This window comes from Falco naumanni, chromosome 9, assembly GCF_017639655.2.
Source record: "Falco naumanni isolate bFalNau1 chromosome 9, bFalNau1.pat, whole genome shotgun sequence".
Lineage (NCBI taxonomy): Eukaryota > Metazoa > Chordata > Aves > Falconiformes > Falconidae > Falco > Falco naumanni.
In genome coordinates, this window is record NC_054062.1 from 29,988,645 (window position 1) to 30,015,274 (window position 26,630).

Consider the following 26,630-nt stretch of genomic DNA (forward strand, 5'->3'; position numbering starts at 1 on the left):
CTGTAAACAGGCTATCCGTGCAGAATTGGAGGTGCCTCATATCCTGTTTGACAGCATCATTGCTTTGATTATGCTTATGGTACGCAGATGTGATTGAAAGGTTTTGTTGTGTGTGGCATCCTACTGGCCACATCAACTACCAGGTGTGGATGCAAGCCGTCAGCTTTTCATCAGAGTCACAGAAGCGAAGCCGACAGCGCAGCCAGCACACACCAGCTTCAACCTACCATCTCGCTGCCAGCACCGCCCGGTTATTTCAGTGCTGACCTTTTTCCCTTCGCTATCTTGTCAAAAACTACAATCTACAATCTGACAGTAACTAAGGAAGAAAAGGACGCAGCCAGAGCCAGGGCGCAAAATTAAATGGAATTAGCCATTTCAACAGACCATCATCCAGAACACATTAATGCTCCAGAGCATCCGAAGGGGTAGGCTTCTTAACGGCAGATACCAAATCCAGTACCAGCTCTTCACATTTCCATGCAAGTCTGGTATTGAACTACATTGTCAGCTTGTGTTGGTGAGCAGGTTCCTGCCCCGTCAGTCACTCACAACTGGCTGTGCAAAGCGGCAGTGACAGTGAAGAGAAGGGCAGGAGGGGTAAACCGTATTGACAAGACTAAAATTCTAGATTAGCTTTTACCTTTGATGTTTTGTGTTACTGGCTACATCTTTTTAAAGCCACTGAAATAGCTATCAATTAAGCCTTTTTGGTTGCTGCCTTTGAAGACCATTAGTTCAGGAGAGGGGGGAAAAAAATCTACAGGCAATTTTCTTTCAGCAAGCAGCTTTTCTAATATAAAAGTAAGAGAAAAGAATATATTATCACCTTAGCTGGATGTCCAAGTCACACTGGAGTGTGCTGGCTACGAGCAGGTCTGGGGTAATGTGTGGTCCCAGGCAGGTAGCTCTGGTGGGGGGCTTTGCCCCAGAGGCTGGCCATGACTCTTAGCTCTGCTGGCAAAGAAAGGGATGCTCATAAAGAATAAGTCTCAGCATATCAGCTGGGTGAGATGTGGAATGGCTCAAGGCATGAATCAGAGTAACTGCACATTCTTACTGAAGTAAGAAGCAGCTGAATCAGCCCTACGGTACATTTTTGTTTGTTTAAAGTGCCTTCCACCCCCAGTGGGAACCAGGAGGTATCACTCTTCCCTTAAAAAAGAGGTCAAATTCTGATGTTGGCTTTGTGCATTCAGCTCTTGATGTGCTCAGTGAGGTCACACATTTGATCATCTTTCTTTAGCAAAGTGCCAAAGCACGTGTTTCATTTTAGTATGAATTCCAGTAGATATTTTCTTTTCCCCCTCCCAAAATATCTTCTCTGATTCCCATGTTCCTTGCAGCCTGTGTCAGTTCAGAGAGGGAGCTCTAAGGGAAAGTTAACCATGAAGAAAACAGAGTGTGGGTTTCCAGTGCTTGATCATAACTTGTCCGTGCCCTTATCGAATTCACACAGAGTTGCATTAGACATCAATGTAGTGAGAATGTGTTTTTGGCAAGAACAAGCAGTTTGTACGGAAAAGTTACAGCAGTCCACATCCTCATACTAGCTTGCCTTGCAGGAACTTGGTAGTGAAAAGCAGGAAGACTAAGCTGAATACATATTTCAGCTGCCTTTGGTCCTCATGTAGTGTTATCCAATAAGTCCTTCCTCCAAAGCATACAAATAACATGGCAGTGCATCGTATAAAACATTATCAAAAGTCAGACCTCACATCACTGAAAATCAGGTACTTGTCCCCTCAACCCTATCAACATTGTTTTCCTCTAATTTTTAGTATGTTGAGCAAAGTATAATTTATAATGCTTATGGACTTGTTCATGGTTTTACTTGCTGCTAATGGAGAACATCTATGTAGTTTTTTCTTATTTTTCTATGTGTAGCTTGAGGATTAATTGGTCCTGTGTTGTGCTGGTGTTCCCCTGGTATCAGGCTGGTCTCACATGCTGCTCAGGGGCTGGTGTAAGTGAGCCCTGTGAAGGATTCGGCTAAAGTAGTAGATTTATATGTGAAAGAGCAACTTCTGTGCTTTCCCTTGCTGCATGCCGTGAGTCTCGGCTGTCAGCTGGCTTCTTGCATGTAGCGTCAAGGCAAGTTTCAAAAATGCATTTGAGACAGAACAAATTTGTAACATGTCTCTCCATCTGCCTGCCTGTTTCTCTGTGGTCAGTGTGGTAGCTGTGATGTATTTATTGTCCTAGAGGGAAGTCTCCTGTGCTGCTTCCCCTCCTGGTACATCTTTGCCTAGCCTAGCAATTCAGATTGGCCCCAAGAGGAACGAAGACCATGGCCCGGTGTTGGGCTCCACCTGTGCGCAGTATAAGGGAAGGAGGAGCAGCAAACAGTTGTGCTGTTAAGGGCTCCAAGAAGTCTTACCTATATAGGTTACTAAGAAATAATTTTAAAAGCTTGCTATGGAGAAGCTGAGAAAACAAAGTCAGATTTCTTAATACCTTGTTGAGAAAGGAGTGGTTTAGGTCAGGTTGCTTAAAGAGTTACCACAAAAGAGTTTGAGCCAAATAGGTTTAATATGAACTTGTGAAAATGTGACTACACAAGATTCGATGGCAAGGTTCATTCTATTACTTACTACATGGAGTAAATGCACAGAGATAAATCAAGTTGAAAGTGAGTCATATCAAAGCCGTAGAGGGTAAAGGAGATCCTCCTGCTGAGTCACGAGGTTTGGAGCAGACTCCCCCTTCTAAACTCTCACAGAGTTTGGGTGCGGCTGGGTCTATTCCTAGTCTCAGACTTGGACAACGGATTGGATCTAAAGGGAAGAGGCAGAGGGCAGGGGGGAGGAGAGATTTTGTTCACAATTCAAGATTACCTGTAAGATTTTAGCTACAAAGCAATGAGATACTTTTTGTTTTAAATCACAAAAAATAACCTAACTACTTCAAGCTTGCAATGCGTATTATAACAACAGTATACCTGTTAAAAGTTTGCCCCCAAGTTCAGTGAAATACATCAAATGCCTTTTGCATTCCTCAGCGGGTGAAGGGTTGAGCCTGGAGTAGCAGGGGTATCAGCCCAGGCCCCATCATCGACTTTCCACGCCGGTCCCCCTGTTGTCACAGACTTGGTGGTTTGTGAGCTCTGAGTGGCGTCCCGCTCAGAGGGGGATGCTGGGCACAGCCTGCTGCGGTCCAGGAGAGCTCAAGGGGTGTCACTTTAGGACGGCTGTTTATAGGGCTGTGAGATGGTTGGCTTTGGTCATCAGCAACCTGGCTGCAACCCGAGTTTGTAATGTTCTCAAAAATTCCAAGAACACTGTTACCATTCCACTGGGTGTACCACTGAGGCTGCAATCAGGCAGGAGTGTTCCAGGGCTGCCAGTGAAGAAGCGCTTGTCTCCATTCTCCTTCCCTGCTTTGGCCAGTCCATGGGAGTTCCAGCACAGGCAGTGCCATTCTCTGCCCTGGTCGAGTAAGAGTTACTGGTACGGTGAAGGGGTGCTTAACTGCCCAACTCATGACTCAAGGCGCTGAGGCTGAGTGCCTAGCCAGCAGCTCCTGGGGTAGTAGAACAGCCCAGAAAAGTGGGAGAAGTGCACCCCCACATACCTTCTTCTTCCAATTACCTTGCCTTTCTCTGTTTATTCTAGGTGCAGTGACTCCAGCTGCTTTCATGATAGACATAAACTCAGCTGGTACTACCACTATTTGTCTCTATCCCTTCCCTTCTGCACACTTCTATTCCTGGCAGATGCTCAGCTGGGCAGATCACCTTACTGATCTCTCTGGCAACACACAGGGTTCTTTTTCGGGTGTGTGAGCTAGCTCAGTGCGCTGCATCGTGATCTGTGGCGCCAGTGGTGGAGGACATGTGCAGCTGGGATCTCACTTCCAACAGCACCCTTCCTAGAATGGCTTTACTTAAAGGCAAAACTGCTCTATCAGTAAAAGGACTACTGAAAGTTCACTGAAAAAACTGATGATGCTTCTCCTGCTTGAATGAATAAATCACAGTTGCTTATCATCATAATGACAAAAATCACAGGTTCCCTCCCTATCAGGACTATCAGGACACAGCAGGTGTCTTGTACCACTGGTGGTTTCTGCTGCTGGAGCAGGGGTGCGCAGGGAGAGCATAGACAAGATGGCAGTGCCTGGGTTCTTAGTTACTACAATGTGCAGCAGGAGCTAGTGGGACTGTGCACAGGCAGAGTTCTTGTATAGGCAGAAGGATTGTGTTTTTCCAGGGATTGTACCAGAGGCAAAGCTTCCCCTCTGATTCACAGGGGATTGGGAGGGAAGTCCTGTTTGTCAGCATCTGCCTGAACACAGCTGCTGCTGAAAGCTGAGTGCCATCTGCCATGGAGACGGGAGGCAGGACTGGTGCTTGTAGTTAGCAAAGATGTCTGTCCCAAAAGACATGGAGGAGCCATGAGATGACATCAGCCAAGTCAGACTTGGAGTATTACTGTGGCATCTTTAATTAAGGCATTGGTGATATATGGTGTGCTTGCAGGAGCAAACTTGAGACAAAAGAGAAGGCTGTGAAGCCCTAATGCCACTATAGCACTCTTGGCTGCTGCTGCTGAACAGTGAGAGTGTTGGTTTGAGTGTTTTATTTCGGGCATAGGGCAGAAAACGACCATTGTCATGTTGTACTTCAGATCACTCTGGACAGAAATGCTGTATTTGAGTTATTTTTCATAACTTTTCTGTATTTTTACTTACAGAATCCTTTCAAGTTGTGGTAAGAGGCAATGGCTTTTATCATGCAAGAAATATCGACCAGGTACTCTGCAGCTTCAAGCTCAACGACAGCCTTACGATCAGTAAGTTTGCAGGCTGGTGGATTCCAGTGCCCCTGTGGCTTTGTCACCTTATCAGGCATAGGCCAGCTCTCATCCATGTTGAGGGGAGTCCATGGCAGTGAATGTTGGGGGAGCTGGGTAGGGATCTACACCTAACAGAAGCTTGAAATTCACCCTTATTCAGTCCTGTGACCTGTGAGCATTGTGTTGTGAGTGCTTACGTGGAGCTGCACAATTATCAGCATCATTGTAATGATGTGAGTGATGCATACAGCCAGTGAGGACCAGGTGTCAAGTCTGAAGAGAGAGAAATAAAATTGCTCCCTATTCCCTTGTTCATCACTACTAAAAAGGAATAATGCTGCCTTCATCCCCTGGTGATGTTTGCAGACTGTTCACTGGTTCAGGAGACACTGACCATGAAGCAGGGCCCCCCGAGCCTGCTCCTTTCCTCCCTGACACCGGTTGTTGGTCTCATCACAGCAAGTGTGTAACACACAAACTCCCTGTCACGGCCATGCTAAACAGGGTCTTCTGTTTGCTGTCTCAGCAGCCAGGCGAAGGATTGAATGGCCAAAAAAGATCGAGTGTCCAGTTTCTCAGCAGTCCTCTCATTCCTGAGGAGCTGTGTATGTCTGGCAGGGTGAAGCACAGCGTGGGGAGAGGAGCTCTGCTCCCTTTCTGTATATGCTCCCCTTGTTGGCTGAGCACAGTAGAGGCTTTCATATCCTTTCGTGGTCAGGCTGGTACCTTCACTAGTGGTGAATTCACTTGCAAGAGGGAGCACATGAATTACTCCTTCATTTCCCATCCTGGTTGCCTACGTGGAGGCTACATTAAATAAACTCTGGTGGTCTCACTCCAATTCCACTTACAGATGCCCTGTGCCAGGGATTTGTTTCTTGTGGTTTACCAGGTAGACAGCCTTCTTGCTTTTTCTTCCTTGTCCCTAATCCACTAGCACCTTGACTGGAATTCACACAGTGAGCACTGATCTGGGCCTGGAAGCACAGAGGAGGAAAGCCACCCTGATTTCACATCTCCTTCCTCCCTGTTGTGTTTTTCTTGGGTTACGCCTGCAACAGATGTGATGAGACACTGATCTATGCCTGCTGGCTTTTTGCTCTCAGGCTGGCCCTGAAACATATCACTGTGATTTTCATGGCCTCATCCCTGCCAAAACAGGGAAATGAGTTTTGTCTTCAGGTGTGCTTGGAGTGAGTGAAGCATGAAAGAACAACTGTTATATCTGTTGTTGCATAATTGTTTTTCCCTAGGTAGAAAGAGTAATCCAGCCTTTAAAATGCAAATAAACTGCCATCTTTTACCTGCCCCCTGTTCACCTGGGTTGGACTCCCGTGGACTAGTCTTTCTTTGGACTAGCACTGTAGCTGCTTTGCTGGCCGTTTAGAGTTGAGCTCTGTGTCGCAGCGGTGACTTGTCTGCTCTTGTGCCTCAGCCTGCACACTTTCAGTAGAGTGTTGTTCCAGGATTGCTGCTGGGCCGCCTCCCTGTGTTCATGGGACTTGGCTTTGTGGATGTGATTTTTGAAAGCAACAGGATGGGCACTGCTGACTCTTGGAGCAGTGGAGTGCAAGGGGGTAGGAAAACACCCATCGCCTTGCTTTTGACTCTGCCTGCACCAAACCCCTATAAACATGGGCTGTTTGCAGATGGTGCTGCCACAGATGGGTGGTGGGGGACAGGAGAAGCAGCAGGTACTGCAGGATAGGTCCTCGTGGTAACCTCAGTCATGGCCCCTCTCTACCTGTCTCCTGTATGTGACCAACCATGGCGTTTTGTTTTCCAGTGTCTGTCTGCTTCAGCTCCACCCCAGCTCTGTCCTTCCTTTCCCCTGGGCTCAAACAGTGCAGCCATGGCTTCTCTTGTCTGTGTGTTTGGAAGCGAGTAGGCAAAAAATAAACCCTAGACTTTTGCCCTCAAGAAACTTGTGGGGTCAGAGTATTCAGTATGAGCAGAGTTTGTGTGCACTTTTCAGATAGATAAGGTGAATATTGCTCAAAGCTGGTTTCCAAAAGGCTGATCGCTGCTGTCAGGACCAAAGGTATGCTTCCATTTCTTAGCTGTGGCATCTCTAGCCTGCTAACTTTATATTGGCATCAACAAGGATGGTCATCCTAGTACTTGGCTTTGTAATCAGTATCACTGGGGAATATTGGTACTTGCCTATATACTGAATTTGTCTGTAGCTGTTATTGGTGTCAACGCTTCTCCAGGGGGTGGCCTGCTTGGGACGACTTCTTGTTTTTAATCTCTGAAAGTTATATTCATTTCTTTTCAGATGAAAAGCCAACCCTTGTTCACGATACTTACTTACTTTGTCCTGCCCCAGTGATAGAAGATGCTGGACAGTAAGTATTGTTTTCCAGGATGTGTTGAGAGAGTGGACTTCTAGATGAGAATATCACTGCTGAGCCAAGGGCTCGGATTTTGCCCAAAGTATCAAGTAAATAAGCTTTTTTGTGTGTATGGCAGGATTACAGCCATCCCCTTTGTGCCAAATCCTGTCCTAGTGTGAGCCAGCATAGCTGGCTGAGGGGGAATGCCTCCTTCTCCTTTCCTGTCCATGGGTGAGGAAAAGTTGTCTGGTGAAGTTTTGTTGGCTTTTTTGGTTTGTTTTTTTTTTTTCTTTACTCAGACCCTTTCTGTGATATTGTAGAATGGCTAGGGCCAAATTCTTCTTTAATTTCACCGTCATTTCAGTATTTTTATCCTTGACCTCAGTGCAGGTATCCTGGATTTGCTTGGATATAAAAGAAAGCACATTCTGTCTCTTTGAGCTGTAAAAGGGTTTTTTGTTCTTGTTTAAAAAAAAAAAAAGCTCTTAAAGTTTTTTGTGCTATATAGGGTAGTATTGAAAATATCTAAGACTTTGTTATGACTTGCTGTCCTGGTGCCCTTTTCCCCAGGTGGGATGAAGGTTTTTTTAATAACGAGCATATGCCCCAATTCAATTAAACCAACATAAAAAGGGTAGCTCGTGGGCAAGCAGAGACGCAAATTCAGGTAAGCACCTGAAGCCATGAAAATGCCTTGACTCAGCAGGACATGCTATCCATGCGTGTTCATGAGCCAATGGCTAAAACAGAGCCAGAATAAAGGTAACAATGGGTATAAAGATGACACTAAAAATAAATGTATCTGTTTTGTGCTTTAGGGTGGTTTTCCTACAAGTCAGCATGAACAGCGGGCTAACATTCATCTCCAGCTCTGTCAGCATCACCAGCACACAGTGTGTAAGTCATTGCAATGGGGCTTGACAGAGAAACCATGAGATCCTGGAAAGAGGCAGTGGCTCTTCAGGCAAAGCCGCCTTGAGTGAGCATGAGCTCTCTGCAGCTTCTGCGTCACGGTCATTGACTGGATTCCCAGCTGTTCTGTGAAAAATAACCATGGCTAGCTAAGATATAATTGTTATTGATGATGGGTAGATTATGATAGTTTTAGTGAATAAAAAATTACAACAAAAGGCACCCTGGCAATTCCTGTTCCAGGAAAGGGAGAACTTTAAAGCTAGAATCCAACTGCAAGGGAACCTGAGAAAATGAGGGAAGGAGCAGCAGGAAGCAATACTGTTGAGCTTTGGGATCCATTGTGAGATCTGGGGTGAAAGGTGCAACTGTGCCAGGACTTGGATCTGGAAGGGCCACAGCATGGAAAGTCCTCTTAAATTTACGTGGTTATTTTTTGGTTGGTGCTTACAGCATTTGTTCTTAAACCACAACAATTTACCTTTATTAGTTCATGACTCGCTAAGGTGGTTTTATAGTTTTAGTGATAGGGGCTGGTTGCTTTTCTTTGGCGTCATGGGAGATGACCAGAAAGAGACAGCAGCTTCAGATCCTGGGATGGGCTTCTTGATAAAAGGCTGCTGCTCAGTCCAGCCAAGGGTGAATGTGCTGCTGTGGGACAGCAATGGCTGTGGTACAAGCATCAGCTGGTCAAAAATACCAGGTAGAGCATGAGGGACCAGCAGCTAGAAGTGATCCTTTATCAAAATCTGATTTTAGAATCAGTCAAAATGAAGAAGCTAATAGTTAAGTAGTCTTTTTCCTTGCCTTGGAGTTAAAATAGGCAACACCCATAGCTGGTGCAAGCAGGTACAGTAGCTAAAGATGTGGCCTTGTACTTGGGACTAAACCAAGCTGGCTGAAGTACCTGGTATCAAAGTTGAGCTTTATTGTTATTAGTGTCAAAAGGACTTTTATAGCCTATGCCAAATGCTGTCATATTGGTTTGTAATCATTGCTGGCCTTTTTGACAGCTGCAGAACAGAAGGGCAGGGATGCAGACAGAGGCAGTGACTGGAACTTACAATCTCATTTTCTGATGTTTTCAGCAATGAAGCTGGGAAGCCTCGTGCCAGGTTGCTGGAACAGTCCAGGGTGCAGGGACTCAGAATTTAGCAGAGATGTATTTGCTGCTTCACCTGATTGCTTTCATTTTTCCAAAACTTTCCTCCAAATTTTCTACATTGAAGACTGGTATTTTCACATTTTATTCCCCTCTTCTACCTTGGGTGCAATAAAACCTTTTGTGTCTGTAGGGAAACACGAGTGTTAACTGGTGCATTTAGTTACCCATATGTAACTTATTGCTGATGAAGAGTGAAGTCTTAGCCCTAGCTGGGGTCTCTACAGGCCAGAGCATGGACGGAGGAAGCTTTCTTCCTGGTAGCTTTCAGATAAAGAGAGGAATCTGATCTCCAGTCCCGTCAATCTGACAATTTTTGACCAGTCTTGCAGACTGAATGTGAAAGAAGCAGGAAGCCTGATTCTCAGCTGGTACAAAAAGACTGTCTCACTCCATTGTTACATCCCATAAAGTAGGGAGGTTGGCAGTTCAGTTTCCAACTTTGTCTTAATTTCATGCATTTCACTCTTCTCATTTTAGAGACTCCCTCCGTTTCCTTTCCTCTCCCGTTTCCTTTTCTGTGGGTGGCAGTCAGCTGGCCTGCTCAGCTCTCTTCCCCAGCTGGCCCTTCTGTCCTTTCTGTACAGTAAGTATCTTCTCTACTTTACTCCTAAAGCCTCTGTGTGAGCCCTGTGCTTGTATCTGTTCAGCTGCATGAAGTCTGCTATTTCCTTTTCGAAGTCCAGCTTCACTATGATGCTTTGTATATTTAATCGTTAAAAGAAGACTCTTTAGCTTCTTGCTGCCAGCAGCTCCTGAGCTGCGGCTGGCAAATGTCTCAGCAATTTATATGAACTCTTAGCATGGGAAAAGCGAGCTTGGGAACAAAGGCTACAAAACAAGGAGGTAATGTGTATTTGGAGTAACAACAGGAGTGATATGTGCATCTGTGGCTCCTGCACTGTGTTTCTACTGTGCTTGGATTTGTTTTTAAAGAGTGCAGCAATACCCCGTAAAGTTATGCTTGACTTTTACTCGTCCTTTTCTCAGCAAACTGACTTCACTGGGAATTCATGTCTCTCAAGTGTTTGCTTTCCAGATGCGTTTGTGCTGCAGGGGGCTATAGGAGGGCCTGAGAAGGGGGCTGCAGCACTGAACTGTTTTCTAACAGGACTCCTTTGGGCAGGGGTTTGGCACATGTTGCAGTATGCCACCTTGGCTTTCAGCTAAATGAGGTGAGCTAAATAGCATATCCCAAAACAGGTCACTTTGTGGCATCTATAACAAGAAGCCACAGAGCAGTGGATGGATGGTGATGCTGTGACACAGAGATATGGGATACTAGGCTACCTGCCTAAAAGCATGGAGCAGAAGCTGTGGTTGTGTTAGTCCCATCTTCAACATGTCGGTCCTGATAGCTCTGGGATCTGGCCTGACAAACAACCACCCAGGTTAGCCACTTGGGATCTCACCCAGGCTTTGCAAAGCTCTTGTCAGCTGGTACTTTCTTTTCCATCCTCAGCTTTTTCATTGTGTGAGGGGTAAACAAGCCCACTAGGAACAGTGAAGGGGACTCCTGTTTCTGGTGTCATGTGAATTCAGCAAGTAGTTTCAGATTTAATAAGGTGAACGTCATGGACTTTAATCCTCCATAAATCTTCTTTGGAATTTGCTTTCTTTCCATTTATCCTCCCACCTATCCTCCATAAATCTCTTGCAGCTTCCTCTCTAACCAGCCCCTATTTCCTCAGCCTGATTCACAGACCTCTCTTCAAGCTCTTTTCACATCTTTCTAGTCCCAGGCTCTCCTCTACTTTGCTGCCACATTTTGCCTGTTCTCTTGTACTCCTGTTGCTGGTGAATTTAACCTTTTCTCAAACTCTGATAATGTATCATTGAAGAGGTATCTTCTCCCAGTATGAAAGAAATATTTGAAGCACCAGAGATGCTCATCCCAGAGCCCAGTGCAGTCCAAGGAAACAGCATGTCCCAGCATGCCGCTGCCCATTTGCCACAAATCCTTTAATTTCCAAAAAGCCATGTGCTCTGTATGTTCTGCAGGGGGCAAGAAGCATATAAAGACCTGCTTTCCTGTAGTCATCAGAGCATACGCTGAGTTAATATCTCTTCTGAACGCGCTGACATGAAATGGTCTGAAAGCAAAGAATCCCTCAAGATGTACCCAGGAAAATCAAAACTGTGATTATCTTTGGTTGCCTGGCTGCTCTCAAAAGCTAATTTCTAACACTTGAAATTTTTTTGGATTATAGTCACTTTAAAGAAAATTTAACTTTGATTTTTAATGTAAACCCTTAGCTATCCAGCCCAAGAGTCCCACTGTTCTCTGCAGAGAAATAGATGGAATATAAGAATCAGAAATGCTTAAGATCGTGATTACAGCATCACATTAAAAATAGTCAAACCAGTCCTAGGAAGCATACCAAGAACCAGCAGCATTAAGTACTAGTTTGCTTAATCATTCCAGCTGGGGTTGTGTGCGCAGTTTGAGGCAAGAGGCCATATGGGCAGGCTGGGGAGCTGGTGCGCCTGGGCGAGTAAGTTGTGCTGTGTTCTGTGTTGTTGATATGCAGAGTTACCCGTAAGCTCTTAGCTGCAGTATTCCCATTCTTTGAGTATCAGCATTTGCATGTTCTGTATCTCTAGTGATGGAAGGTTACTCTTCACACCTGAGAGTCTGTTGTCATGTAGTTTGCAATGCCCCTTTGACAGTATGAAGGGACCTGACAGCACAGATCTGGGAATGGCTGGTATTCAAGTTCAACACCCTTGAATCTAGTGCACTATAAACACAATACATTTATATATTTTATGTATACACACCACAAACAGGAAGTGCTTCCTGGAGTTGTGACTTCAAATACAGATGTGTCACACCAAGTGCTGATGTGACCCTAATGATGACAGTGAGTGACTGCACAACCTACCTGAGACCTTGTACTAAGGGAAACCTGGCTCACTTTGCCCAGTCTAAATGTGTGATGTCAGGGCTCCTGCCTTGTTCGTGACACGCACAGGTCACTCAGAAGCAATCATCTTGTTTGCAGCTGACTGGAACCATCCTTTTCATTGCTCTCCTGATCCTCTTTCTGTTGCTGGCTCTGGCTCTTCTGTGGTGGTTCTGGCCCCTTTGCTGCACAGTGGTAAGTACAGGGTTTTGTTCTTTTGACTTGGTTTCATCTCTTCTCTGCAGAAGCACGGTTACAGTGTTGGAGCGGGTGGTTAACTTTAAGAAAAATGCTGGCAGGTTTGTAAGGCCCTGATTCAACAAATTGCTGAAGGCATGTGTTGAAGCCGCTCTGGTCTGAGTTTTGGAGTGTTGCAAAGCCTACGTGATTTCGACCCTGAATGAGAAGTTTAGGTGAGCTCATGGACATGGCCCAAATTTCTGTAGGGATCGAGACCTTCTTAGAAAAAGATTTTAAACCTGCTGCGGGGAAAGTGTAGTGGAACTGATTTACGAATGTGTGCATAAGCTGTTAACAGTCTTTTTTAGGGACAAGAGTTAGGCTTTCTCTTTTATTCAGAGGAGCTGCAGATGCGGAGTGAATATTTTGCACTGGCTTGGTGTATGACATTTTTTAGGCAGAGCTACCATCATATGGAGCTGTATTATGAGTTAATAGGGCACTTCTTGACTAATCAGATAGTTCAATGTTAGGGATTTAGCTTCTCGTCCACATTTATTTTATGCCTGCTGAAATGTAATGGGGCTAACAAAGATTGAATGTAGGGGAATGGAGCCCAGCAACCCGTCTGTGGTATCGGCAAGAAAGCAGAAAGGACATAGCACTGAGATGGATGAACCTACCATTATCTCAGATTTCTCCCATTGTTTATATATTGCAGGTGATCAAGGAGCCACCACCACCGCCACCTCCGGAGCCTGTAAGTGTGCTATTTCTGAGCTGCTGCAGCCACTGTAGTGTGTTGTGCTGCCCAGGAATGTCAGCCCTGTAGGTGTCTTAATGACACCTTGAAGGCTGTGAGAGGAAGGCTCTTGCGTTAGGACAGTTATTTCTGCTTTCTGGCCTCTTTATATACATAGAGCAAGATTATTTCCATCCACAGAGAAAAGTCAAATAACTCAAAGTCCATGGACAACAGTTGCTGTGTTGTTCATTTTTGCTTCTGCTGCACATCAAACAGGTGTGTAAGCAAATCTTTGCTTCTCAAGCTGTGCTGAAACCTGTCCCTCTTCCAGTAAAGCTGCCATTGCTCTCAGCGGTTTAGCCCAGATTATTAGTAAGAAACAAAATCGGGCAGCTGGAGGACAGGACAGCAAAGCCACGTTGTTGTGGTTTTGCTACAGGAGACGGAGACGAGAGCCTGCCCTGGCTGTGGCTTTGCTGCAGAGTGACCTTTGGAAGGACATTTAGCCTTCATCCATTTAGGTTGTGAGCTGTTTGAGGCAGGGTTGTATTTAGTTCTTTTTGGACAGTAGCCCTGAACTCAGCTTAGTTTCACTGTACTTGTTTAATAAAAATAATAGTAATAAATAAAAGTACCTCCAGAGAAAACTCATGCCTCCCTTTATTTCTTTCCTAGGCATAGGCAGTTAAATGATGGAAAAATACTTGCCTAACCCACAAGAGACGCTTACAGTTTGCTGCTGATTTGCTGTAGCTTGGCATGAATATAAGGAGGCAACCACAGCTGCTGTTTTGAGGTTGCCAGAGGCCACCATTACTGTGTATGTGATCCTGTCGCTTGTCCTGGGCAGCAGCACTGTCACAATTTAACTTCAGAATACACACCAAAAATCATGCTGGTTTTAGGGTGATTAGTATCGTCATGAAGCATGCAATTGCAGCCATGCTGTGTTAGAAAGAGCTTTCAGAGAGCATCGCACTCCTGCAGCAGAGTTTCCAGGTGCTTTGTGATTATTCTGATCAGCAGAGATTTTTAAATGGAATCAAAGAGACTGTGAGCTGACGTAAGCCTCCAGGAATAACACTGAACACAGATGTTACCCACCCCTTTACTTGACCTTGTCTTTATCCAGTATGGATTGCTGTTTCATTATGCTTACCACTAGCCTCCCTAGGTATGGTGACCTGCTCTTTAGCTGATGCAGTCTGGTATTACGTCTATTAAACTGAATATAGTTATCTAAAACTTATTCTAAACCACAAGCGTTAGATTTCCATTGCTTTTCAAAATGTATGTGGTAGCTGTTGATGTTGCTTTCTGTGTTTGTTGTAGGGGATATTTGGTATAAAACCTTTACCAGCTGGAAAAGTATCAGCCATCACTATTAACTGTGTCCTGCTACTGCCAGGCTTGCCGGCAATAAGGGTTGTTAGACGTGAATGCTTGAAATCTGTGTTACATTGTATGGAAGAGGCTGGTTATTTTATGTAGCACTCGAGTTCACAATGAAATAAAATATAAATTCATTAAAACTGCTGTAGTAGTTAACTGGGTTTCAGATGTGGCACAAAATGGGATAAAAATTGTGTATTTGTTAGGCTTTTCAAAACAACCCACCAGAAAAACCACTAAACCAAAACAACAACAAAACCCAACACAAACCACAATGCCTTCCTTGTATGTTTATTTCCCTGACAGGATAAAAAAACAACAAAAAAAAAAAACCCAGACCCAAACAAACAAAAAATCCCCAAACCCACCCCCCTTACTAGTTAATGGAAATGTCAGCTCTGGTCTTGCCTGCCCATACTGAAGAATTTGTTGGAGGAACTGACCCATGAGCCATAGCTGAGAGATCAGATGTTACTGAAAAAACTGATGGAAATACCTTTCTCCAGGGTATAATCTAAGAGTTAAATATGAAGAAACAAAATTTAAGGCATGTTTTTTAAAAGCAGTTACTGGCTTTTGGACTTTCAATTGCTTTTACGTTCCAGTAGAAACATGTAGGACAATTTTGAGGAAAAGGTCACCTAGAAATCTGACAATAATTTGTGTCCTTCTCCAGTATTTGGATTTCATTTGATTATTTTCTTTTTCAGTAAAAACTAAGCCCAGGCAATGTTTCTAGAAGCATACTTGTACTGTTGAATATTAGTAGAGGGCACTGTGCATGGCCAGTTCAAGAGCAGCACGCACATCTGCCTGTCAGCATGAGGTGTAGTTCTTTCTCCTTATTAAAAAGTGTGAGGAATGAGGATGGTATTGTACGAGGCTTGTTGGGCCCTTTCCTCAATTATGTGTGTACTTGGAGAGTGTCATGATGTGACTTTCAGCTGCCTCCACTCAGTGTGATGATAGGGAGCCTGAGAAACCCCAGGGACTTCTGTTGGCTCACGATGATAGAGCTGGAGATGTGTTTCCAGGGTTGTTGAACCAGAAACACTTGCCAGCTCTCAGTTAGGCAAGAACAGAACAAAGTGCCTGAAGTAAATCCCTTATTCAGACTCCCCCACATTTGAGAAAAATCATCGGTAGTCTTTATAATTGCAGATCAAAACCTGTGGATCTGAGCTTCCTGACAATTTGGAGATGCTCCGGTCTGAGTCCTGGTTCCAAATTGTACAGCTTGAGCCAGGCTCTACAAAGAATCAAGGAATGTAGAGTAACTGGTTACAGCTGCCATGAGTAGAGGGACAGAAAACTCATAGTGATAGCCTTTTTCCCTGTTAGGTGACATCAAGTTCTAAAAGTACAGTTAATAATAATTTTTCGGGGCCTATTGCTGCATTTTCTGCATAGAATAGAGGCAAGGCAGTATAATGTACAATTCAGCTAAACTTTGCCTTCCCTTACAAGTCAGTTGTGATTTTGAAGCTCAATGCATATTTGACTAAAAAGCTGCCTGGAGTGAGGAATAGGCAATCCTCTTTGGCCTCCCTAGTTAAAATTGCAGCTGCAGAGACAAGAGCCTTCTGTTTTTTTGTCATCAAATAAGTGTAACATACAAAGCTAGATATCCAAGGATTGGACCATAGGATGTTCATTTGTTTTCTGTAGTTTATGCTGTTTGTGAGAACAGCAGTAATATCTTCCTGTCTTTTCCATAGGAATCGGATGATGAAGATGGATTGCCAAAGAAAAAGTGGCCAACTGTGGATGCATCTTATTATGGAGGTCGAGGTGTTGGTGGGATTAAGAGGATGGAGGTATTCGGCTTATTCTTTAGTGTAAAAATCAGCACATTTAATTATAAATTGTAACAATATGTTTTTACGTGTTTTTTAAAAAAGCTGCTTTGTTGAACTAGCGACTGAGACTTAATTAGGGCTTGACCACCCGATTGCACCTGCTGTCCAAGTAACAGACATCAAGCTGCCATCATTCACTTGAATAATAAACCGAATCTAGAATTATGAGCCACCAAAATTAGCAGGTTAAGAGATGGAATAAGCACTGAAAGAAGTTTTAATTTACTGAATCAAACTCTTCAGTGCAGTCTGGTCCAGTTTTCTTGTCTCAGGCAGAGTTACACTGGTGTTGAATATTTGAGGGTACCATCTACACTGTGCCTGGATGGATGGATGCAGTTGGTTTGGGGAATTTAAAACAGCAATTATGTCCCGTGCCCACCCCACACCCCTTTTCCAAATGCACAAAACCACATCTGTGTTGAAGCTGGCCAATGACGCAAATCCTGCCCTGAGACTCATGCACAAGCCAGTCTTGATGTGTGTGAAAGAAATTTGCCTTTTGCTGTCCTGTGGTATGTACATTCAGGGAGTCAGCCAAGGGCCTGATGATCACTTTTAGGGATGTCACACCAGCAACTCCCACTAGATTTAATTGATAGCTGAGGGAAAGGAGCTAATGTAAGCCAGCTGAGGATTTGGACCAAACTAGGGATAACAGAAGGAAAGCAGTGGTGTCTCAGCAGGTACCTGCAAGTCTTCATTTGAAGTATTTCATCTTAATATCCTTAACCATTTTCCTTGGGAGAATTTTATCCTTGATGCTGAGTAACCTTATGGATCATATATCCTTGAATGCAGTCAGATTTCTGTTTGAGGTAAGTCAGACAACAAAATCAGAATTTCAGCTTGAAATAAGTAGGGTATAGTGTGGGAAGATGAAGTTTCTGACCTCTCTTGTGACTATGCAAGGTTGTCTTTGGAAGAGCTGTTTTTAGTTCTGCACAAGTTCGAGCACTGATGCTCTTACACCATTCACGTGCTTCTCTACTGGTGCTTTTTTCACTTTTGAACTGAACAGCAGGAGCTGTTAGGGCTAGCTGTAAAGACTGCCTGCCTTCATCTGGTGCTGCCACCTGCCTTTTATATGAGACTACGGGATGTGTATTGCACCTGTGTCCTCGCAGAGCTGGGCAGAGTGCCTCACATTTCACTTGAAAATGGGTTAATTTGCCCTGGATGCTGTGAATTCCAGCATCCAAATGTGAATGCTGTGAATAACAACGTCTTAGGTTACTGGAAGGTGCAAAGCCTAGTAGTTCAAGTAGCTTTTGAGTGAGACTATTTGACTCTTAAATGTATATTTTTGATTAGTGAGAGTTTGGTGCCTTCATCAATTTGGCTTCATATCTCATGGCTTTGGGTCATCTGATGGGAACTAGATTAAAGCCTGTGAAAACCACCTGCTGGTGGGGACTGCTGAACTGCCTCTACTTAGTGTGCTCTCCTGGCTTCAGGTGCGATGGGGAGACAAGGGGTCAACAGAGGAAGGAGCAAAATTGGAGAAGCCCAAAAATGCTATTATTAAGTTGCCTGAACAGGAGTATGAGCCATGGGAACCCAAGCCGAAAAAGCCCCATGTGAGAAAACCACCTTCCCAGCGGAAATGGTACACTCCAATCAAGGTAATGTCTCTACCCCTCCGTTTCACCGGGTCTCGTATGTTGTGCGTGTTACTACATCCCACTTCCTTAGCACCGCCTTTCTTATGGTGGAGCTGGGAGAGCCTGTTTAGAAAAATGGCCAGTAACCCTCAGCTTTGCCCATTCCTTGGAATGTGCATTTCACCTGGCACTGTGTGGCCATAGTTTTTTGAGGAAGAGTGGAGGGTGTTGAGGTCATGAGAATACGAGGTCATGAGGTCATCTTCCCTCTCTCAGCTCACGCCGCCTTTTCAGGTCCTTTCGTGCAGCCTGGTTTGGAACAGCAGATACCTCAACTCTTGGGGAGGGCAGCTGCTGGTCCGTGCCATCTGAAGGCAGCACACAGAGAAGATCAGATAAAAGGTGCCGTGTTTGCTTTGACTGCGCTGTGGCTAAGGCCCTGGGTTGGCATTCAACTCTGTTCCCCTCTAGTTTAGCCACAAGACATAGTGTTTGATTTTGGGCAAGTCGCTCAGTCTCTCCACACTTGCATCCCCATTTCTCCTATGTCATTATACTATCTGGTGTCTTCCTGTCTTTTAATGTATGTATCCTCACAGCATCCTTGAGGCAGGGCAGAGCCCTTCTCTCCGCTTACAGAGAAGGAAGCTGGAGGGCTAGTGCAGGCCAAGTGAGCAGCACACTGCGCTCAACCCAGAAGTGTGTGGCCATGTCCCAAACCAGTGCTTTGGGGGATGAGATCATTGTCGTCGTCCCCCCCCGTGCTCCAGCTTGCCTCCCATCAGTACAGTGCTTTTGTTAATGTAACACCTGTCTTATTGTGCCTCTTAGGGGAGTTGTTCACATTAAACTACAGTCATCCTCAGTGAGTTTTGAGCAGGCTGAATTTACCCTTTTGCATATCAGGTACATGTTACCCCATTGAGGTCTGTCTTCTGGCTGTCCCACTAAACAGTATACAGAACGCAAGGGCACAGGAGCAATGTTTGTGCAGGCCGTTTAATACAGAAAGGCTGGATCTTTCTGGGTCACGTCTTGTTGTTGAGTGGTGAATGCTTTTTTTTTAATTTGTTTGTTTGGGTTTTTCTTTTAATTCTAGGGCAAACTTGATGCACTGTGGGCTTTGGTTCGACGAGGCTATGATCAAGTCTCTCTTATGAGACCACAGCCAGGGGATAAGGTAAGGTGTCACAAACACACTGGCATGTCACTTCTCTGTTAGGAGCAGCAATGCTCTTCTCTCCCAACCACCTTTTTTTTTTTCCTCCATCTCTCTTTTTATAATTTTTTTTTTTTTTGGGGGGGTGGGGGGTTAGCTTGTCTCTTTTCACATTACCTTAAGGCTAAAAATTTGTCATGAGAACCAGAGATTTCAAAATGAGGTAAACTGTTTGCTGTGGCATCTGTTTAAAAGTATTGCCCCAAGAGGTCAACAGCAATGTCTCTCCCCTGTGATGATTTGAGCAGGCTGAGGAAGAAGCTGGCCAGCCACAGTAACATATGAGACCATTTGCTGCCATATAAGTTCTTAGCCTTTTTTTAATAGGCACATGTGTTGAAGTTAAAGGATAGGTTCTTTGTGGGTTCTGGGGGCTGCTTGTTTTGAATTTACTATGCGGTAGTTGTTCTACAACAGTAATTATCCTTCCTACCCAAATTCATAAAAATGCTTCTCAGACTTACTGATAGTGTTAAGTGATTAGTGAGAGAAATCATGAACTGATGATGAAGAAAAAAATCATAGCAAAGTCAATGAAGAGCAAAGTTTCTGTAGAATTCTGTGCACAGACATATTTCTCAGCCATATCCTATACGTAAGTAGAAAGTATCTCCTGCCTTGTTAAAGTCTATCGGCCAAACATAGGTCAGGAGTAGATTCCTCTGGGGAGGAAGCAGGGGGTCTGTGCCTTTCAGAGCCACAGACATGTCTGTGTGCTGCCCCTTGGCCACTTGTAATGCTTAGTTCAGAGGCCTCTCAATTTGCCCATGAGAGCCTGGCACTGTTCTGGTTGTCCCTATCTTGTTTTTCGGGGGGGATAAATCCATAAAGGCAGGCTTTCCCTTGGTCAAGGAGGATCATTTTGAGATCACTTGAGCAAACCTGACACCCACAAATCCATGGGGCCCGATGGGATGCACCCCTGAGTGCTGAGGGAGCCGGCAGGTGTTGTTGCCAAGCCACTCTCCATCATCTTTGAAAGGGCGTGGAGAACAGGAGAGGTACCTGAGGACTGGAGGAAAGCCAGTGTCACTCCAGTCTTCAAAGAGGGCAAGAAGGAGGACCCAGGAAACTACAGGCTGGTCAGCCTCATCTCCATCCCTGGAAAGGTGATGGAACAGCTCATCCTGGAGGTCATCTCTAAGCATATGGAGGGGAAGAAGGTCATCAGGACCAGTCAACATGGATTTACCAAAGAGAAAAGGCCTGACCAACCTGATAACCTTCTAGGATGGAATGACTGGCTGGGTAGATGAGGGGACAGCAGTGGATGTTGTCTATCTTGACCTCAGCAAGGCTTTTGACACTGTCTCCCATAACACCCTCACACGTAAACTGAGGAAGTGTGGGTTAGATGAGGAGACAAGTGGGGTGGACTAAGAACTGGCTGATTGTCACAGCTCAGAGGGTTGTGACCAGCAGCACAGAGCGTAGCTGGAGGCCCGTAGCTAGCGGTGTTCCCCAGGGGTCAGTACTGGGCCCAGTCCTGTTCAACTTACTCATCAGTGACCTGGATGAAGGGACAGAGCTACCCTCAGAGCGTTTGCAGGTGACACAGAGCTGGGAGGAGTGGCTGATACACCAGGAGGCTGCTGCCATCCGGTGAGACCGGGACAGGCTGGAGAGCCGGGCAGAGAGGAACCTGATGAAGTCCAGCAAAGGCAAGTGTAGGGTCTGCACCTGGGGAGGGACAACCCCATGCACCGGTACGGGCTGGGGCTGGCCCGCTGGGAGGCAGCTCTGCAGAGAAGGACGTGGGAGTGCTGGTGGGCAGCAAGTTGCCCACGAGCCAGCAGTGTGCCCTGGTGGCCAAGGCAGCCAGAAGGACCCTGGGGTGCATTAGGAGGAGTGGCCGGCAGGTCGAGGGAGGTGATCCTGCCCCTCTGCTCTGCGCTGGGGAGGCTGCAGCTGGAGTTCTGTGTCCAGCACTGGGCTCCCCAGTCCAAGAGAGACAGGGAACTGCTGGGCAGGGCCCAGCGCAGGGCTGCAAAGGCAGTGAGGGGACCGGGGCATCTCCCTTGTGACGGAAGGCTGGGAGAGCTGGGCCTGCTCAGCCTGGAGAAGACTGAGAGGGGACCTGCCAATGTCTACAAATATCCTGAGGGCAGGTGCCAAGAGGACGGGGCCAGGCTCTTTTCAGTGGTGCCCAGCGACAGGACAAGGGGCAGCGGGCACAAACTGCAACACGGGAAGCTCCTTCTGAATATGGGGAAGAACGTCTTTACTTTGAGGGTGACAGAGCCCTGTCACAGGCTGCCCAGAGAGGCTGTGGAGTCTTCTTCCCTGAAGACATTCAAAACCTGCTGAGACTTGGTCCTGTGCAGCCTGCTGTAGGTGAATCTGCTTTGGCAGGGGGTTGGCCTAGATGATGTCCAGAGGTCCCTTCCAACCCCAACTGTTTTATCATAAGTATTGAGTGCTGTTACACTTTGAGATTTGGCTTTTGGTTATGGCTCTTTGAAACATAAGGACTGGGCAGAGATGACAGCAGCTTTCTCGCCACTGTGGCCCTTCTCCAGCCAGAGTCATCGCCTTTACTCTCAGGAGAGAGTTATAGAGTTACAGCAGTAGGGGCCATAAAGTGTTTTTGCAGGGTAGGAGCGGTGCAGAGGCCCTTGTGCTGGGCTTGTTTGCTTGGGTGACTTTCACACCTAATAACAGATTTTAAAAGTAGCCCTAACTTGAATCACCTGGGCAAATATGTTGCATCCCTCTGGCTTTTGGCAAAATACCATTATGCCATTTGTCTAGCTATTAACCAAGCATGCAGCTTCAGTATTTGAAGGTCAGTCTCTTCCAATTTTCTTTTGGTGCCTAAGGAAACTAAGAGAACAAACTCAGCTTCCTACGCTACTTTGTAAGGTGGTCTTAACTGTTGCACTAAGCTGCATTTTCGAGGCAGCTGTGCTCAAGACACCTTATTTACTTTTTAAGCACGATCTAGAGCTTCTGAATAGGCTCTTTAGGCCCAGCTGTATTTTGATAGCGCTAACGTTGTATAATACAAATCTATCCTCTGCCTTTCACTCCCTCGGTTGGTACATTTCTATCAGTGCAGAGCACAACAGAGCCTCTGTTAGCCTGCGCAGTCAAGGCACATGCAGGGGGCTGGCTCTGAACAGGGATCCTCAGTTCCTCGCCTTCCAGCGCTGCTGCAGGGAGGGCAAGGGGCTCAAAAGAGGCAATGTAAAAGAGAGCGAGCTGAAGGATTATTGTATCAGGGAGAACATTAGAAAAATCAAATGTACATCTGGGAAATAGGGTGGAAAGAATCCTATTGAGCTAGATTCTGTGGAAGAATAGGATCATCTCTGTTCCCTGGCCTGTGAAATTAACTAAAGCTGAAGAATACTGAAAGTGAAACAAGAAAATGACTAGACATCCTTCTGCTGTTTGGAAAAAAAAAAAAAAAAGACATCACAGGCCTGTATTTCATGAAGAAAGCTAGCACAGGAAAGATCAAGGTTATTATTTATTGTTTGGTTGACTTTTCTAGTAGCAGTCTCTCAGTGGAGAATTGGCTCCTTATGAGTTATGCTTTTGGTGGGGGATAAGTGTATAAATATACATGAACGTACACATTAAGTATATAGGAGTATATGCACACGTGCACACACTTACTTTCTGGCTGAAGAAAGGGGAAATCATTCATGCAGCCCCAGGAGCAAGCCCCCAGCTATGCTCCACTCATCCCCAGCAGGGACAAGGACACTTCTGCACAGTCAGTGGGTTTTGGTTTACTGTTGGGTAGGGAGACATGAAAGTACAGCCCAACATGCCTCAGTGCATGGTGTTCTTACAGACTGTGCGAGGCCAGTGACTATGCGGTGATCTTGGAGAGGGATTGCTTTCCTGTGTGGGGTTTTGAGAGATTTGGGGGAGCAGGGGGAAGGGTTCTTTGGGTTTTATAGTTTGCCTTGTATCGTTTGATTGAAGGTAATTTCATAGCTGTCTTGGTTGTTCAGGAAAAGCAAAGGAACACAATTTAACTCTGTTTTGAGAGTGGCATTTAGATTCATAACTCAGAAAATTCCTATCTCTGAATTTCCCAGAATCAGTCAAATTATTATCTTTACATTTTCAGGGATTACAAGAGATAGAGGTTGTTTCCCACTGGAACAAGATAACTCACTGAAGTTACATTTTCCAAATTTCTGTTTCACAGTTTACCTCCATTGAAAGAGAAACCAAACGGTTTTCATTTTCCATTTTTAATGCTTCACTTGGGCATATGTTTGCTTTTCGTAGCCATTGGGAGAAGTTATAGCAAAACACTTTTTTTCTGCATAATGAAAGTACTAATTATAGAGAAGAGAATATCCACAGTACAGGGAGAAAGTTTTTTTTCACAAAGCTTTGGGATAGGGGGAAGATGACAAAGGAGAATTTTTTGGCATTAAAACATTCTTTAAAACTTCTGAAAATTGTAATTTTGTTCATAATTTGAAAATGAGTACTGTGGTTTTCTGTAGTGAGTACTGAGCTCTCTCTCCCAAAAAATCTGAAAAATACTTGTAGGAAAACTTTATCTGTGATAGTTTTGGTGGAAGACAAAATATGTTAATGGTTTTGGTATGTTCACCAATGTGTCTGGTTATGTCACAAAGAAGCAAAAGTCTGTTAGACTTTTTCAGAGCTGTTCAGCATCTTCCCCCGCAACACAGCCCTCTTCTTTTTGGGTCTGCAAACCATACAGCAAAGGCGGTATTGCTACCCCATGTTTTCAAATCGTGACTTCTCCCCCACTCCCATCATGAAGTAAAGTTAACAAAGGCACTGTTCATACGGTTTTTGTGTCTTCATGTGGTGAGGCCCATTCCAGAGTGTTTGTGAGCCTTGCAGTGCAAATTCAGGCTGAAGCATGTGTGCAAGAATACAGGGCTGATTGATGCAAGGGGATTTCTGTTGCCCTTTGCTCTGGGGGGCAGGGCTGCTGTCCATCCTCCATCTTTATTTCTTCCTTCGTCATGATCCTATTCTCTTTCTCAAACCGCCTGCTCTTTTCCTTACCTGTGCCTCCCTTGGACTCCTGCCCTACACGTTCCCTTCCATTTCCTTCTGTGGTTTCTTCCTCTCCTTGATATCTGTCTCAGTCCTTGTTTCCCTGCACCTCCCCGTGATGAGACAGACTGGTGCCCTGCAGTCCTGCCCTCTGGGAGCAATGGGCTGGTGACCAGCCTCCTTCCCCTGTTCTTCTCACACTCTAGCATGCCCTGAGTTATGGCCTCCCTGCAGAGCTGGCTGAGACTCCTGAGAGCTCCCCTGCCATGGCTAATGCCTTCCACGGACTTCTGTGGATCAAGAAAAGGATCTCGGGATGGATGACCCATCAGTATTAGGCAGGACTGTGTTAATAGGACTGGCTGTGAAAATCACAGGCACTTTTTGGAACAGCCTATTTAAAGAAGACCAGTCAAGCACAAGCCCTGATGCCTTTTTGCCTGGGAGCTGTGCCCATGGTGCTTGGCTTGGATCTGCAGGCAGCTTTTCCCCTTGGTCTCTACTCAAGATCATGTCACAGCACCACCACTGAAATTGGTTGTTAGATTGGCAAATATCTCAGTAAAGTGTCATAGGACCCCACTCACTTGATGTCTGCAGGTCATCTCTAGCAGGAGCTTCTGTTCCACCAGGATGGGACAACAAGGAATAAATACACTTAGCTCTACCCCATCATTAGCCATAGGCTGCTATTTGTAGGATGGCTTTTTGCTGAGCTCTCATACAGCATCAGCGGAAGAGTGAAGAAATGAAAAAGGGCTAGTGGTTCTGCGGTGGATTGCTGATCTTTCTTCCTTGCAGTAATGTATAAAGGTGAAGCCTTTATAGGTATTTGTGCAACTGCTGCAGTGATGGATCCCTTAGAGCCAGGCTGCTGTTCTTTGCTTCTTCCCCCAGAAGTTTGAGGCTTAGAAGACCAGCAGTCACTCTTTTGGCCCAAGACAAGGACTGACAGCTGTGTGGCAGGGACACTACTCATCCAGCAACAGGGAACATATCAGAGTGGCCACATGGCCTGGTGAGCTATGTATTGCTGAAGACAGGTTGTCTTGAGGACATCCCCATCACTGTGTTGGTGTCATTCTGAGCCTGCAGGGGACTGCCATGGAGATTAGAGCTTGGGAAATAATAATGTCTGGCTATCTTGAAGTGTCTCTCAGAAACCACAGCAGCTGGTGGTTGTCAGTAGTCTCTGTGAAATGGAACTTCAAGCTCTTCCCCTTGGCCTCATGGATCAAAAGTGGGGCTGTTACCAATGCCAGCAAGTAAACATTAAAAGCCCCAATATGTGCAGAGGGGAAGGTGAGATGCTTCTTTCAGATGGTCTGCTTAGTTGCTGCTTTCAGCCAATCCATTCCGTTTAGCATTGCCACGCATACTGTCACAGGAAATTCTCAGAGGCTTGGTTTACCAAAAACCTCAACTAAGAAAAAAAAAGATAACTTTTCCCTCAGAGAGAACTGCTCTTGTTTACTTTAAAGCTTTAGAAAGTGATCTCATTCTTGTCACTGAAAATTACCTGCGAAGGAGTGAGAGTGTAGGCTGGATTTTGCTGTCACCATCACCCTTTTGTACTCATGGGACGTTACTTAGAAAAAAGCAATGCTTTAGCAGTACTGCCCTGCGGTTTGCGCATGCAAAGCCCTTTTCTGGGGAAGGGAACTAGAAGCAGACTGTTGTACAAAAAACCGAAAGCCTATTTTTCTTCTTCATTCTACAAAATTGAAAGTAAAAAGGCTGCTGTGCAGCCAAAAATTTCGCAAAATATGAGCTGCTGGTCATTTTGGAAGCCAGGACTTCTGGGTTCTTTCAGGTGCTCACTGCTGATTTACTGCGTGACTTTGAACAAGGCACAGCAGCTGGAATTTTAAAGACTAGCCTCCAAAATGAGGACTATTTGGGTTCCTTAGTCTGTGCATCCCTTTCAAGGTAAATCACTCTTAAGCTGATAGGTTTGTTAAAGCTCAGAAGGCCTGTTTACCCTCAAATTTTGAGTGATTCCTTGTAATGCTACCATGACTTCTATGTGCCTTCGATTTCTGTGTGAGAACACAGTATTTACATTCCATACAGCTGTGAGGTTTAGTTAAGTCCTGCCAGGCACTTGGGACTCCTCAAATGAATGGAGGGACACCAAACCTATGGATTATTAATTACTAGTAATTACTTTCTGGCTGCTACCTACAGGTGGGCAGCAGTTTGAATGCAGCCCACGAGGATGACAGTCACTCCACACTAGCTGCCCACGTAGCAGTGCTGTTAGAAGCTCATTCTGGTGACTTATTTTCAAGTAATGGTCTTTAATAGGCTTCTCTGCCACTAGCTTGGAGATGTGTTGTAATCGCCCAAGTAGTAATTGGCAGAACTACAGGGGGTGCTGGAACAGCAGCACTGAGCTCCTTCAGTGGCTGCTGCTGGTTTCTGGGGCTTTTCTCCCTTTGCTTAACCTTTCTGGAGCCAATTGCCTTCATAAGCTGGTGAAAAATCAGAGAGGGGAGCTCTGCCTGCCACAGCAGGT

General features: G+C 45.3%; 1 protein-coding gene across 1 annotated transcript in view; it reads left to right on the top strand.

The window, feature by feature from the left end:
- The window catches only part of ANTXRL (ANTXR like), a 64,355-nt gene that overhangs the window by 21,380 nt on the left and 16,345 nt on the right, over positions 1 to 26,630 (top strand). The window contains exons 10-17 of the mRNA XM_040607233.1: positions 4,695 to 4,793; positions 7,075 to 7,144; positions 7,951 to 8,029; positions 12,212 to 12,307; positions 13,014 to 13,052; positions 16,148 to 16,246; positions 17,746 to 17,913; positions 18,992 to 19,072. Of these exons, the coding sequence (XP_040463167.1) occupies positions 4,695 to 4,793; positions 7,075 to 7,144; positions 7,951 to 8,029; positions 12,212 to 12,307; positions 13,014 to 13,052; positions 16,148 to 16,246; positions 17,746 to 17,913; positions 18,992 to 19,072 (731 nt within the window). The remainder of the gene's footprint in view (positions 1 to 4,694; positions 4,794 to 7,074; positions 7,145 to 7,950; positions 8,030 to 12,211; positions 12,308 to 13,013; positions 13,053 to 16,147; positions 16,247 to 17,745; positions 17,914 to 18,991; positions 19,073 to 26,630) is intronic.